The sequence below is a fragment of the Balaenoptera physalus genome, assembly GCF_965194825.1.
Source record: "Balaenoptera physalus genome assembly, chromosome: 3".
Taxonomy (NCBI): Eukaryota; Metazoa; Chordata; class Mammalia; order Artiodactyla; family Balaenopteridae; genus Balaenoptera; species Balaenoptera physalus.
In genome coordinates, this window is record NC_138890.1 from 168,034,518 (window position 1) to 168,049,221 (window position 14,704).

Genomic DNA, 14,704 nt, shown 5'->3' on the forward strand with positions numbered 1-14,704 from the left:
CATTTTGCAATTACTTAAGTTTAATTTGCTCTGGGTACCACCTTTCAGTGTTAGTGTGACTTCACCACCAGGTAAACCCAGCCTTCCTTTCCTCACCTCATCCCAGTGGAGATGACCTCAGGGATGGTGTGTGAACTGCACACAGAAGCTGTCTCTTCATTTTATGTTTCATATGAGTTTTCACCCAAAGCAGCACTCCTCAAAGGAACTGCTAGACAAGGCACTTGATTTTATTTGGCTATTTCCAAAATCAAATCTTTTTCACAGAACCAGGATTTTCTATCTTGGGAATTATTTAGAGAGTGGCCTTTCTTCTGAGGACAATTTCAAAAGAGAAGTTATTGAGATTTGGGGAGCCATGATAGTAGTGTTCAAGCAAATTGATTTCATCCCAGAGAGTCAAGGGCACAAAACTTACTTTGGGGGTGTAGATTCATTTTACTTGCATTGTATTGTATTACAGGCACATTTCATAGAATACCGAAATGAGACTTTGGCATTTTGGAGTTGGTGGTTTCTTCTTGTTTCCAAGTTGTGAGAGTAGATGGCTTTGCCCATCTTCCTGTGCAAGCCTAGAACCCTGTGCCAACTTACCCTAGAAAGTTCAACACATTCTCAGACATTTTAATCAGCAGCGCATAGCTGATATTACAAAATCATGTTACCAGATCGTTCTGGTTTAGCAGTGGATTTCTTCAAAGATGTCATCTTAAAGCCATGTCCTCTTTTTTTTGTTTGTATTCAAAAGTTATTCAGGCTTCTTAACTCACTGAAAGCATGTTCTCTGGTCATTGCTATTATTTTCTCGCCACTTACTCCTATCTGCATTTGCATTCCTTCAAACACCAGCCAGACTCCTTCCCACCAAATCCACTCTCCATTCCTGTGTTTGGGCTCTTCTGTGGCCCTGGCCCTGATGCCTCTGCCTTCCTTTGAAACGTACTCTCCAGCTCTGCCTCTGTGACACCGTTTTTGCCCAGGGGCACCACTCCTGGCAATGACCTCAGACCCTACAACCAGGGTGGCCTACAAAAGGGAGAAACCATGAGATGAGCGATGCCGGGAAAATGAAAAGTGATGAATACGGCTGCTGGGGGAGCAGACTGCTGATCCCAAGTCATTAGGCTCCCATCTGGGAGGCCACAAAACACAGGCTCCAGCTTCCCATTCCTGACATTGCTGGCCCGGCTGCCCAGCATTCTGGGCAGATATTCCTCCTGACCCAGAGTTAGGGACCTCACTGACAATTCCAGGAAACTTGGCAGGTCTAAATGCATCTTCACAAGGACTGCTCGTAAATCATGGGTCTGCTCTATAAAAGGTGTTTTTGCTCGGTGACAGTGCTAGCTCATGATCTGAAGTCACGATTCCTTAGAGAGTTCGGGCTGTCAAGTCCCTGGTTAACTGGCTGTAAGCATTGGGTTTTTGTTTTGGTCTTCTGCGCTGCCAAATCGAGAGTGAGGCTTAAATAAGTTTCCAAGTTTGAAGAATTTTTCCCCCTTGTCACCCTTATGCTGTCTCTACCCTCTTTACAGAAGATACAACCTGAACAGGTCAGGAAACAACTATGTTGGGTATTCAGGCCTAATGCCATGTTCTGGTCCAAGAGAGCCATATTTTGGGGGTTGGAACTTCCCAATAACAAAACAAAACAAAACAAAACAAATAATGTAATTGTGAGCCAGATATTATTCTGTAACAACAAAAATACAGCAATTTTAGATCTCCAAAATAATGTCAAGATAATGTGCACCAGACTCTGCCTACTGGAAACTCTTTAATCAGAGCATCTACTTAACAGTGTTCTGCTTCCTTGTCAATTTCACATAGATGGGTTCGCCACTTTGGAGGGGTGAGAAGGACAATTAAAGTAGTCCTTTGGTTTGAGACTGATTCAAAGAGCTGGGAATGACAGCCCCAGTAGGAACTGTTCTGGTCAGTAGCCCATACTGTGTGATCCAGGACAGTATCGGGGCTCCATCTTCTCCAGATGTCTCCAAAAAATCTTATATCATCATTTATCTTTTTTTTTTTTTTTAATTTATTTATTTAATTTATTTATTTTTGGCTGCACTGGGTCTTCGTTGCTGTGCGCGGGCTTTCTCTAGTTGCAGGCGAGCAGGGGCTGCTCTTTGTTGCGGTGGGTGGGCTTCTCATTGCGGTGGCTTCTCTTGCTGTGGAGCACGGGCTCTAGGCGCACGGGCTTCAGTAGTTGTGGCTTGCGGGCTCAGTAGTTGTGGCTCGCGGGCTCTAGAGCACAGGCTCAGTAGCTGTGGCACACAGGCTTAGTTGCTCTGCGGCATGTGGGATCTTCCCGGACCAGGGCTCGAACCTGTGTGCCCTGCATTGGCAGGCGGATTCTTAACCACTGCGCCACCAGGGAAGCCCCCATCATTTATCTTTTATTTATCATTATCAGTAAAAAAATTTTCAATGCTCATCACTTGTATACACACATTTCCAAATAGTAGGATGTAGTAGTCATTAGTTTAAAAAAAAAGTTAAGTTTTGGAACTTTAACATTGGATTTACAGTTTTATTTTTAATTCTAACATATGTTTAAGGTAGAATTGAGCTTCCATGACAGTAAAGTAGATGAAATTCTACGTGTGTTGAAATGTGCTTGTATTATCTTTAATCCAATGACCTAGGTCATAATAAACCATCCTATGAATCATGCAGCTGTCTTGAAATGTATCCCTAAGAGTTGCTAAATGAAATTACATAATGGAACAAAACATAAACACAAGAATGGAGATAAGCTCCCAAAAGATGACTCTTTGTTCAATTGATGCTAAAAATAGATTTTTCTGTTTAGCCAAAGGACCATTCTTAGGTACTTATTTTATTTTGTAGACTATTGGAATGGAGTATAATATCCCCAGATTATTTATTAAAAACTGCAGAAGGGCTTACATAACTGTGCAGTCCAGGAAGGTAGCCACTAGATACATTCGACTGTTTAAATTCAAATTAATTCAAATTAAATGTGTGTTAAAATCCAGTGCATGTGTCTAGGGCCCATGTGTCTAGTGGCTACCATATTGGACAGTACAGATATAGAACATTTCCAACATAGACAATACCCATCTTAAAATGCATATACAATTTTGTTTATGTTTTTCTTTTTTTCTTGTAAAAAAGTTACTGGCAACATTTCACCAAGATCCTACTGTATTCTAAAAGGTTTTTGAATTGGTTGCTATCGCCTGTCAAAATACCTGGAAATAGTTTGGCGGTTCTCAAAACTTTTATAGATTTATGGGCCATTTAAGAATCCTTACAAATAATATTCAGCAGAATTAGCACTTCTCCAATTGGAAGTTCCAACATATTAAAGGGAAAATAAATTATTTGCAAAATTTATTCAAGGTTTCCCTAGGATCCATGTTATTCTAATACTTAAAGACTAGAATACTACATGATGTTGTTTTAATTTATATTAGTGTACTTTAGTATTTATTTTATTGAAAACTATGCTACTAGGGAATAGGATCTTTGATGTCACAGAGGGTTATTAATATTATATATCCAAGACATACCAAAAAGTATTTGTTCTGTTGTAAGCAGGGAACTCTCCTTAGACCCTCTGGGGTTCTTTCTCCTCCTCATGCTCCTGTGGGAAAGATTTCCAGAAATTCCTATTGGAGGCTTTTCTGTCACTTGACAGCTGGGTTCTGCACAGTGGAATGTTGCTCAGGCCCCAGGAGAGTTTCCAAAGAAAAGTGAAGAAAGACAGTCCCTATCTGCACCTTGCAGCATCTTCCGGGAGATTGTTAGCAATGCAGACCCTCAGGCCCACTTCAGAGCCCTGAATCAGGATCTCTTCTAGATCAGAGGCTTGCAAACTTTAAACAAGCATCATAACCGCCTTGAGAACATGATAAAACACAGATCCCTGGGCCCCTCCCCCAGAGTTTCCCACTCAGTAAAGGTGGGGTGATGGTGAGGCCACTTCTGATGCTGGCTGATGGAACGGGGACCACACTTGGAAAACCACTGCTCTAGGGATGACTTGTTCTTATATTCGATTGTACATTAGAATCACCTGGTGAGCTTCCCCAAAGCCTGATGTTTGGGTCCCACCTCCAGAGATCCTGAATTAAATGGCTAGTGGATACAGCCTGGGTACTAAGATTTTTTTCAAAAGTTCCCCATGGCAATTATAACATGCAGCCAGGTTTGAGAAGCCCAGGCTATACATTTCATGCTCAGAACTTCTACTGGGAGGGAAGCACAATTAGATGTAAGCAGCTCTCCCCCACCCCCATGACTCTGGATGATACTAGACTATATCTCTGGGGTCCAGGTGAGCGCACCAGCTCTGCAGTGCTTCTCCACCATGGATACCCTCATGCCAAAGCCTCGGGACCAGTTTTATTAACCATTCCTTCAGTGATTCCACAAACATTCGTGGTATCTCTGCTATGAATCCTTCTTGTTCTCCTTGCTGGAGGCGCATTACTGAACAAAATCATGGAGCTTACGTTTTAGTTCCACTCCTACTGTTGGACTCAAAATAATTGCTTTGTGATGGTAAAGAAAAACCAGAACTGGATAGTAGTTAAAGCGGTAAATACCGTTTCGATTCAGAAAAGAATTTAAGTATTGCACTAGAGGAAGAGAGACCTCAGTATACAACCGGGCTCAATTTTGAAAACAACAAGGAAAAGGAGGAATGTTTAGCCAAGGAGTAGGTTGGAGGTCAGTGGGTGGAAAATCACTAAGAGGAAATGTCAGGGCTGGGAGGAGATTCTGGCTAAACAGACCTAACAGGATTCTTGCTGAAGGCAGGCCAGAGTGATGCGACCTTGCCCGGGAGATGGTGGAGAATGAGGAACTGGAACAGGTGTGGAGGGTGACCGGACACTGAGAGTGGAGGATTCTTGCTAAGATTGGACAGTGCAGAGCCATGTTGAGAAGGGAGTTCAGAGGAGCCTGGCTAGAGTTTGGTCAAGGAGAGAAACTTTGTCAGTGGATTGATAAATACATACATATACACACCCACATATGCAAATATGTGAAATATATATATCATATATAAATACACACATATATATACCCATGTATGCAAATATGTGAAATATATACATCATGTATGAATAAATACACACACACACACACACACACACACACACACACACACACACTTCCCACAGAATGTCTTTCAATGGACTCTCTTCCTATACTCTTAATAGAGGCTTTTGATATTGGTCGATTAACTCCCTCAGATCTTCACATGAACCTGACATCCAGATAAAATTTGGAATGCTGTGTGTGCGGTGGAAGTGCCTGGTCTGTTATTTGCCAATTGCCGTTCCAAAGCGAGTGGAGAGGCAAAATTGAAACTCTTAATGGAGAGCATCTGTTCAGTCTCTCTACCCTTTCCCTCCATCTCACCCACGTCCTCTTCCCCACCTAATTCCCACCCCTAATTTCAGAACCTGCCCTCCCCACTTTCTCTTTTTCTGTGTACAGTCCTACCCCCTTTTCATACCAGCCTGCTCTCAAAAAACTTTTCTGCTCCTCCGGGAAAGCCTGGAAGATCCCAGAGCTCCTGCCCAGAAGTGGTTGACAATGTAGTGTTTTCATTCGAATGCAAATTTGTCTCTGGACCAGATTCAAGGAAAGTGCTTTCCCCTCCAACTGTCTCTCCAGCTCCACCCCAGCCCTTGTTGTCTTTTGTGTTCTTGAAAATAGACGAGAGGCAACTGGTTTTCAATTTGAAGACACAGCTGCAGGGGGCTCTTAAAAGCGAGCTCGAGAGAGAGATGCTGAAAGATTTGGAGCTCAGCGTTAAAATCTAGAAAAGGGAGGCGTTTTTAGTCTTTTCATTTACAATTGCTCTGCTTCCTCTGGAAATGCTTTTTCTTTTAAAGCCTGAAAGCCCAAGCATATTTATTCCGACTTCATATTTTCCCCTCCTTTTAACTTATCCACAAAGAAGAACCAACGGGAAAATGGCAATAGAATAAACTCCACGAAGTATGCTTATTTCTTACGTTCTCCAGATAAGTAGGCAGCTTGGCCAATTTCAGAGGTAGAAACTGTATCCAATGAAATGCCCGTGCGAGTGGGGGGCGGAGGAGGGGAGAAAAGGCTGGACGCCTGAATTTCTCGTTAAAACGAACAGATCGGGATTGCCTGCAAGCAGATTCCGGTGGCCCCGCTGGCTGGCCTTTGCAAAGCGTTCGGGGACTGTTGCGATGCCTCTGCTCTTCCAGAAACCTCTGAGATTTGTGAGCAGCATACGTGTCCCACTTGTCAGACGGGATCCCCATCCCCTGGTCAGCCGCCCTTTGCTCTCCGGTGTTTGTTTGTTTTTTTCTTTCGGCCGGGCAGGAGCCGCTCCCGAGCGGCCGGAGGGGCGCGTGCGTCTCCACCCCCCGCGCGGTTCTGCTTCTCCGGGGCCCCCGTGCGCCCGCGCCGCCCGGGGTCGCCGGGGCCGGGCGGCGCGCACGGGGGGTCCCTCTGCTTGCCGCTGGCTAAGAGCGCGTGTTCTCTGCTCTCCCGCGCACAGGGCACCACGAGCCGCGCGGGGCACCTGGCGGGGCCCGAGCCCGCGCCGCCGCCGCCGCCGCCGCCGCCGCCGCTGCGGGAGCCGTTCGCGCCCAGCCTGGGCAGCGCCTTCCACCTGCCCGACGCGCCGCCCGCCGCCGCCGCCGCCGCCGCGCTCTACTACTCGAGCTCCACGCTGCCCGCGCCCCCGCGCGGGGGCTCCCCGCTGGCCGCGCCCCAGGGCGGCTCGCCCACCAAGCTGCAGCGCGGAGGCTCGGCCCCCGAGGGCGCCTCCTACGCCGCGCCGCGCGGCTCCTCGCCCAAGCAGTCGCCCAGCCGCCTGGCCAAGTCCTACAGCACCAGCTCGCCCATCAACATCGTCGTGTCCTCGGCCGGCCTGTCCCCGATCCGCGTGACCTCGCCCCCCACCGTGCAGTCCACCCTCTCCTCCTCGCCCATCCACCAGCTGAGCTCCACCATCGGCACGTACGCCACCCTGTCGCCCACCAAGCGTCTGGTCCACGCGTCCGAGCCGTACGGCAAGCCCTCGCAGGAGCTGTATGCCACGGCCACGCTCCAGAGGCCGGGCAGCCTGGCAGGTAAAGGGCTCGGCCCCGGGGGCGCCTGGGCGCGTGCTGGGGCCCCGGGCAGGAGGCAGGCGGACGGCCGGGCTGGAGCCGGCTCAGGCTGGGCGTGTCCGTGGGCGGGTGTGTGTTCAGTATCCGCTGAAGGTAGGGAAGGCCAGGGTGTCTGTCCCTAGGTAGGCTTGGTAGCATCTGAACTCAAAGCTATGGGTTGCTTCTGTTTGGAAGTCATGCAGTCTCTCAAACTCTTAGTGTCCTCTCTCTCTCTCTCACTCTCTCTGTCTCTGTGTCTCTCTCCCTCTGTCTCCCTCTCCCCTTCTCCCTCTCCCTCTCTCTCTCCCTCCCACCCCCCGCCAATCTGAAGACGAAGATATCCATCCTTAAAGTCAAGTTTAATAAAGAATCACATAGACCTGTTGATCGTATCTAGAAAAAGAGTGCAGAGAATAAAAATAACACTGTTTCTGTGATCACCCAGGTAGTTATCTACATTCAGTTGTAGAAAAAAGTAAGGAGTTTTCCCAAAGCAGACATTCACCTTACAAAGATTTCGATAGTAGTGAAAAAGTAACCCATGATTAATTGCCTTGAATTTTTACTACTTTGTGATGGCTCGAATTTATTATATTTTGTCGAAGTTTAGTCACTGGGAAAAGGAAAGGACGCTCCCATACCTGTCATTGAAATTACGTAGTTTCCAGCAATGGGGAAAAAGTAACCAGTGATGAAGTCCCTTGAGTTTGTTGCCTGCTTATTAAAGGGACGGAGGAGCTGGGCTGGACTGGGGTTTGGGGATGAAGCCTGCTTTTCTCTGACAGTTCAGAGGAGGTGACATTTCTGTGGTCGTTATGCCTATCAAAGACCAGGCTGAGCTGGTGATTGTCTGCTGGTAGCACCATATGTTCAGCTTAAACGAGACACTGTGATTGAACGACTAAAGTTTTGTCTCCTCAAACACCTGACAACTAACCCGGATTTATTGTCTATTTTTTTTTTTCCTGTTATGAAAGTATTTGGTAATTGTGTCACTCCAGTAAAATGCTGCACTCATATGTTTCCCTTCTTGACATAAATGGATGACTGTGAAGTTAAATAAGATTAAAAACAAGGAACTTGGAAACATGCGAGAGGCATGTCCAAGGGCCTTTTTAATTCAACACAGTAATTGCTGGTGTGGACTGGCCCGGCGTAGCAGGACGCAGGCTGCAATTCCGCTGCCCCCCAAATCTGCTAAGAATGCTTATTCTCTCACTCACTCCTTCTCTCTCTATAACAGAATTTGGGAAGTGACACTCACTGATGCCAACCTAGTGCCAGTATCCAAATACCTATTATGTAGGGACTCAGGAGTGGCAATCTAGTTGGAAGACAGGGCTAGGGACCTGTATGGAATCTTCTTTTATATAAGTTTGGAAACTTTGTTTTAGAAGTTTGTAAAATAAGTTACTAGATCGTGGCAAGGAGTGGGAACCTGGGGGAGCTTGTGGGAGACTCAAGCCCCAGGACCCCCTTCCCAGCCACCAGAGAGAAGAGGCAGCTCAGCCCCAGAGAGGCCCAGGTGACTTGCTAAAGGCCATTTCATTCCCTGAACAGACCTGGGGAAAGAAACCAGTAGTCTTAGCTTGCAGCTCTTTCTCCCAGTGATCATACATGCTAAACTTGGGCATGTTCCACTCTATCACTTTAGTAAAAATAGGGAGTGTGGGTCTGGTGGCGGGGGGATGTGAATGGGGCGGGGAGAGAGCCTGACAGCTCCTTATGTCACTGAATGTAGGAAGAGGCTTTAAAAGTAAATGTGTTGTGAAGATCGCTTATACTCTAATATCTGGAGTGAATGTTTCTGAGGATATGATGCATGTGTGTGTGTGTGTGTGTGTGTGTGTGTGTGTGTGTGTGTGTGTGTGTGTGTGTAGGAAGGCTTTGGCCAGAATTAAGAGAACTTCAGTTGTTCAACACAATCCCATGTGCCTTCACTTCCCTCCTCATTTCCATCCATTCCTCAAATTCTCTGTGATGCGATTTCATTTTTGCTCCCTGGTGGGAAAAAAAATCATCGTGCCATTGAAAATTCTTGATTTTTGAGCTACAACGAGCACTTTTAATGTTTGAATTACTTTGTTTCAAATGCATACTTTTAAATATTCATTTAAAGGTTTTTTCATGCAAATCGCTGCTGGCGGGTTTTTGAGTTCCAAATTATTCTATAACTCTGCATAAATACTTGGGTTGCATAAGATCGTTGGCTCTATTTAGAATTTAGCAAACTATGGCCCAGGAAAGGTGTGGGGACCGATTCTAACCTTTGTGAGAGATCAGTAATCCTGGAGCTTTTGGCCTCCGTACCTAAATCTGTATGCTTGGTACCATTCCAGGCATCATAAAGTTTGGAGCCACCTGGTTTGCTCACTGAAAGCACAAAGTCAAGACTGAAAAATAGCTTTTGCATTTTCAGGATTGTGATTTTGGAGATTTGTCACTGATAGCTAGGAAGTGTGCATACAGGATAGACAGTGACTTTCACTGTTGGATGCATTCATTCCTTTAATTATTTATTAAGCACCTCTTAGGTAGTGGCACTGATTTAGACCCTAGGAATACAGAATTGATCAATATCAACCAAAATCCCTGGCCTCATTTCAGCTGGAGAAGACAGAAAAGTCACAGGAATTTTTAGCAGAGTGGCCAGGGAAAGCTCCACTTAGAAGGTAACTTTTGAGTCAACTATGAAGGCAGTGAGGGTGCTGGCCATATTAATATCCAGCGGAATGGTGTTCTGAGCAGGAGGGACAGCAGGTTCAAAGGCAGGTAAATGGAGGTGTGTCTGATGTGATTGCAGAAGAGCAAGAAGACCAGTGAGGGTGCATCAGAGAGAAAGAGGGCAAAGAAGTGACACAGGGTCAGCAAAGTGACTAGCAAAGTGGGGCTGAAAGGCCTCATATCGTCAGTCTTGATGAAGATTTCAGGGTGCTGGCTGTACCCTCCCTGGGAGCTGTTGAGGGTTTGAGCAGAGGAGTGATACAACGTGGCTTAGTCTGTAACAGAATACACTGTAGGGGATCAAGGGCAAGACCAAGAATACGTGTTGGGAGGTAATTACAGTAATGTAAGCAAGAGACAGTGATGGCTTGGGCCAGCATGGTAGCACTGGAGGTTATGAAAAGTAGTGTAATCCTGGATATGTATATATGGTAGAGCTGACCGGATTGTCTCATGGACTAGGTGATGACGGTAAGAGAAAGAGGACTCAAGGATGCCACCGACTCAACAACCAGTAGAATGGAGTCACCATTGACTGAGATGGGGCAGGATACAGAGGGATCTGGTTGGTTTGGGGGCAGTGCTGGTATATATTAAGATCATGGATTTGGACATGTGGTATCTGCCTATCAAAAGGCACATGTGAAGTAGACAGTTGGATACACAAGTTGGAGTTCAGGGGAGAAGCCCAGGCTGGAGATAAAAATTAGGGAGTCATCAGCAAGTAGATGGTATTTGAAACCATGAGTCTTAGAAGATACTACATAGGAAGTAAGTTTAGAGAGAAGAGGTCCAAGGACTGAGCCCAGATGCCTTCCACAAATGTAGAGGTCTAGGAGCTGAGCAGGAACCCAAACAAAAGAAAGATAAGCCAGAAGTGTAGGTCAGTGTCATTTCTTAGAAGCCAAGAAAATAGCATGTCTCATGTAGTCTCAAACAAAAACTTAACGAGGTAGGTGTGATTCTTACCCCCATTCTGCAGATTTGAAAACTGAGGCTTATTATCAATGATAAGTCCCTTGCCCAAAGTTATCTATACTTTGGCTGGAAATGACAGGGATACAATTTGAACCTAGATCACTTTGAATCCAGCATTGCTATACTCTTCAATACACATGATACATGGATAGAGGTAGTGTATTTTGTGTTATTGAAGAAAAACACCAAAGATGTAGAAATACAGTATAAGTTTTCAACTTATTTAAATGACCAGTGATTTTTAAGAAGCAAAAATATCTCAAATGTGTCAACATCCTGTTGAATATGACCAGCAGTACCAATTTTTGTTCAATTTCGTAAAGCAGATAACATCATCCTTTCATTTTCCGGTTTAGAGCAAAATTAATCCTGTTAAAAATAGAAATCTGAGTTGTAAATATGCATTAAAGTTAAGTCAAACATCAGAAGCTTATTTTTAGGTAAAAATGAAATGGATTAAATGAAGATTCTTAGCCAACGATTGTAATCAAAACTGACCTAATATGGAGAGGAATTTGGTCCAGGCGTGTCTGTCTTGTAACCCTGCCAAAGGGACATCAAACGCACTGTTTACAGGGGATCACACACTATAAACCCCACATTCCACATATTTGGAGATCTGATTCATTCCCTGATTTGTTAATACTTTCAGGTGCACCTGTTATAAGAAAGAAAAAGAAAAAAAAAAGCCTAATCCTGGATAAAAGCTTTGCAATCTGCACTGTCATGTTCTCAGAGGAAACCTGAAGTCTCCTCAGGTGATGAGGGAGTTTGTTTATCCCACAGCACTTGGGATGTGGTCGGAATGCAATGTGATACCTGGCTGCTTCAGCCCCTTTAAATTGCATTTCCTGAAGGCGATCTCTCCCTGCCTGTGGACAGATGCTTGAACAACTCTTGTGAACTTTCTGGCTCACGCTCAAGTAAAAAAAGAAAATAAAAAATCCCAGTTTAGATTTACTAATTAGAGTGTGATCAGCCTGTGATATCAGTCAACACTTTCATCTTCTTTCCAAGGTGGTTACAGCTGGCTGTCAACCAGAACTTCCAGGGTTTCTTTGGAACTGGACCTCCCTGGGGACCCTTCCCCAACTGCAGAAGCTCCAGTGCTTTCCCCACTGGCCACGCCCCTCAGCCCCTTCCCCCTCCTCAGAAGCTCATGCTCTCAGAGCCCCAGCCTTGCCCAGGCATCTCCTTCTGGCTCAGAAAGTAAAATAGATCTCTCTCCTGCACTGTGCACTCAGCCATCCTGCACCCCAATGCACTTGGGGAGTATGGGCTGATTCCCACTCATTGACTGTCTCCAGCTTCCACCAACAAAGTGATTATTCAGCCAGCCATTTACCCTCTACAACTCTGGGATCCCATTTCACAGCAGGGAACCCACATCTGAGTGGAAGCCCGCTCTCTCCAGGCTCTCTCTCCAGAGAGAGCAGGTACTAAAATCTCTTCAGCAAACCTCCTCTGTACTTGCTGACCCCTGTCTAACAGCCTCCGTGTGCCTGGAGGCCCGGGACTCCCAGACGTTCCTTTTAAAGTCACTCTGCGCAGCATCTGATTGCGACTTACATGGTATCTGATAGCTGTCAATTGCTGTCCATCCAGGTCAGACAGCAGCAGGCAGAGTGTCGTTTTAATATCCCGTTTCTGTGAGTTAGTTAATAGCTGGATCTGGAAATGTTTGGGATGCTAGGGACCCCAAAGGCTTTCCTGATGCCTTTCTTTTTTGTTGATTCACAGAAATTAATATCTTCCCTTCTCTCCCTACCACATGGCGACCTTGCTAGTTAAAATGGGGTAAACAGGTCTCTTTTGTTCTGTTGTAAGAGAGTGGCATCTTTATGTAGACTTCTGTGCTGGCCTTTCCAATGTTATTGATACTTACATGATTTTGATCATGCTTTAATTTAACGGGGAACATGTAAATTTAAAAAATGACAGTGTGTCTTGGACAACAGTTAAGCTAACGTGACTCTCTCAGCTCATTTGCCTCCCCCAGTCTCAGACCCTGTGAAAACTAGAGTACAGAATTACAACAGGGAATGCAGTCACAAAAGAGACAAGAACACAGAGGCCACCGGGTGGGTGTCGCCAACAAGCAAGTCATTGAAAATTTTTTAGAAAGCAGAGTAGGTAGGAGTGATAAGCAATGAAAATGTAGACGTTTCTCCCAAGAATCTGCTATGGCAGCGTGGCTGTCTCGCGTGAGTGTTTGGCCAGGTTCAACCTTCAGAGTTCGGCTGGGGGGCTGAAGAGAAGTGAGGCTTAAGGTGGAGGGGTTCACTGGAAGCCAGAGCTTGAGACAGTGGCTCCCTCCTCCCATCACAGCCCCTCCCTCCTACCGAGATGGCGACCCTGTGGCCGGCATTTACTGCAGGGAGAAGACCAGGTGTGATCGCTTAAAAAAAACTGAACAAACTGCCTGAGGAAGTGAGACTTCAGTTATGGCTGTTAGTGACCTAGATAAAGTTCATTGCCTACAGGCTTGTGCGGTGATGGGCTGGCAGGGGGCTGAGAGCTGCCGCCCACATTCTCATTCTGCAGGAAGGCTGCCAGCCCATATGCCCACCCTCGTCGTCATAAATTCTAATACAGGGACGCACAGTGGAAAACATTTCTGTTGATGTCGTAGCAGAAGACGCTGCCTCTGGGTTTCTCCTTCTCAAATATGAGAAATCAGCAAGGATTACTGAGGAATTTGGGTGAATTAGTGGCATTGAAAAAAAAAAAAAACCAGAAAAATGAACTGCCTCTCAGAAGAAACAGAGATGATTTACAGAAAAGGGGGAGATTAAAAGAAACAAGATAAAACTTTAGATTCAGTACTGAGAAAGATTTAAGAAGATCTTGTATTTATTAAGTAAGAACTGGGTTGATATGTGAAATGATCAAAGAACAAGAAAATCTCTTTAGGCTGTAAAAAATATAACTACCCATATTAAAAATTTGATAGAATGAGTGGGAAATAGTCAAGGAAATCACTGGGAAGGGAGAACATAAAGGGAAAGAGACAGAAAATGAGAATAATGCAGTAAGAGCCATAAAGGACAAATCTGGGAGATCTGACATATTACTACAGCCCCAGAAAGAAAATGGAGAGAAGCAAATTATCGATGAAGTAATGCAGAACAATTCCTCAGAGCTGGGGGGCCTGTGTCTTCATAGGAAATACCCTACGCTTGGAATAGAAAATATTTCGTCTTCTACATCATGAAATTTCACAGCACCGACATAAAATAGACCCTGAAACCTAGGGAGAGGAGTAAAACAGATGCCACCTGACTTGCAGTAGTGATACGGGAGGAAACAAGAACACTCAGGTGATGCTCTCAAAGTTCTGAGGGGAAATAAGTTTCAACCTAAAATCTGTACACGGCCAAATTATCCGTCATCTATAAAACGAGTATCAGATATTTTCAGACTTGCAAGTACTCATGAAATCTATCTCTTAGGCACCCTTTCCTAGAAAGTTACCACAATTGGAGGATGTATTCTAGCTAAATAAGGGCATAAAACAAGAGGAAAACATGGTACCCAGGGAAGCAATGTATACTGACCAGAAGGACGATGAAGAGAAATCCCTGGGGGGTGGAAAGGTGGGACTCAACGCGTGAATGTTGACAGTCAGGAATGGAATGTTGGGGAAATTCCAAAGGAGTCTGAGGCATTTTAATATTGATGGACAGAGCAAGTAGAAGCATGAGTAAGAGTAGTGAATTTACTTGCATTTGTAGAAGAAGTCATTGCATTCTGTTGAGTTGCACAAATACAGGACGCAGTGATTAACAGCATGGATTGAGGGGCTAGACAGACATGGGTGCATATCTTGGTTCTGTTACCAGCTCCATGACCTTGGGTAGTTGGGTTTGGTTCAACAAGTCTTTACT

At 45.3% G+C, this 14,704-nt stretch overlaps 1 protein-coding gene across 1 annotated transcript in view; it reads left to right on the top strand.

Annotated features, from left to right (window-relative positions):
• The window catches only part of CTNND2 (catenin delta 2), a 943,287-nt gene that overhangs the window by 518,557 nt on the left and 410,026 nt on the right, over positions 1-14,704 (top strand). The window contains exon 7 of the mRNA XM_082458356.1: positions 6,521-7,097. Coding sequence (XP_082314482.1) covers positions 6,521-7,097 — 577 coding nt within the window. The remainder of the gene's footprint in view (positions 1-6,520; positions 7,098-14,704) is intronic.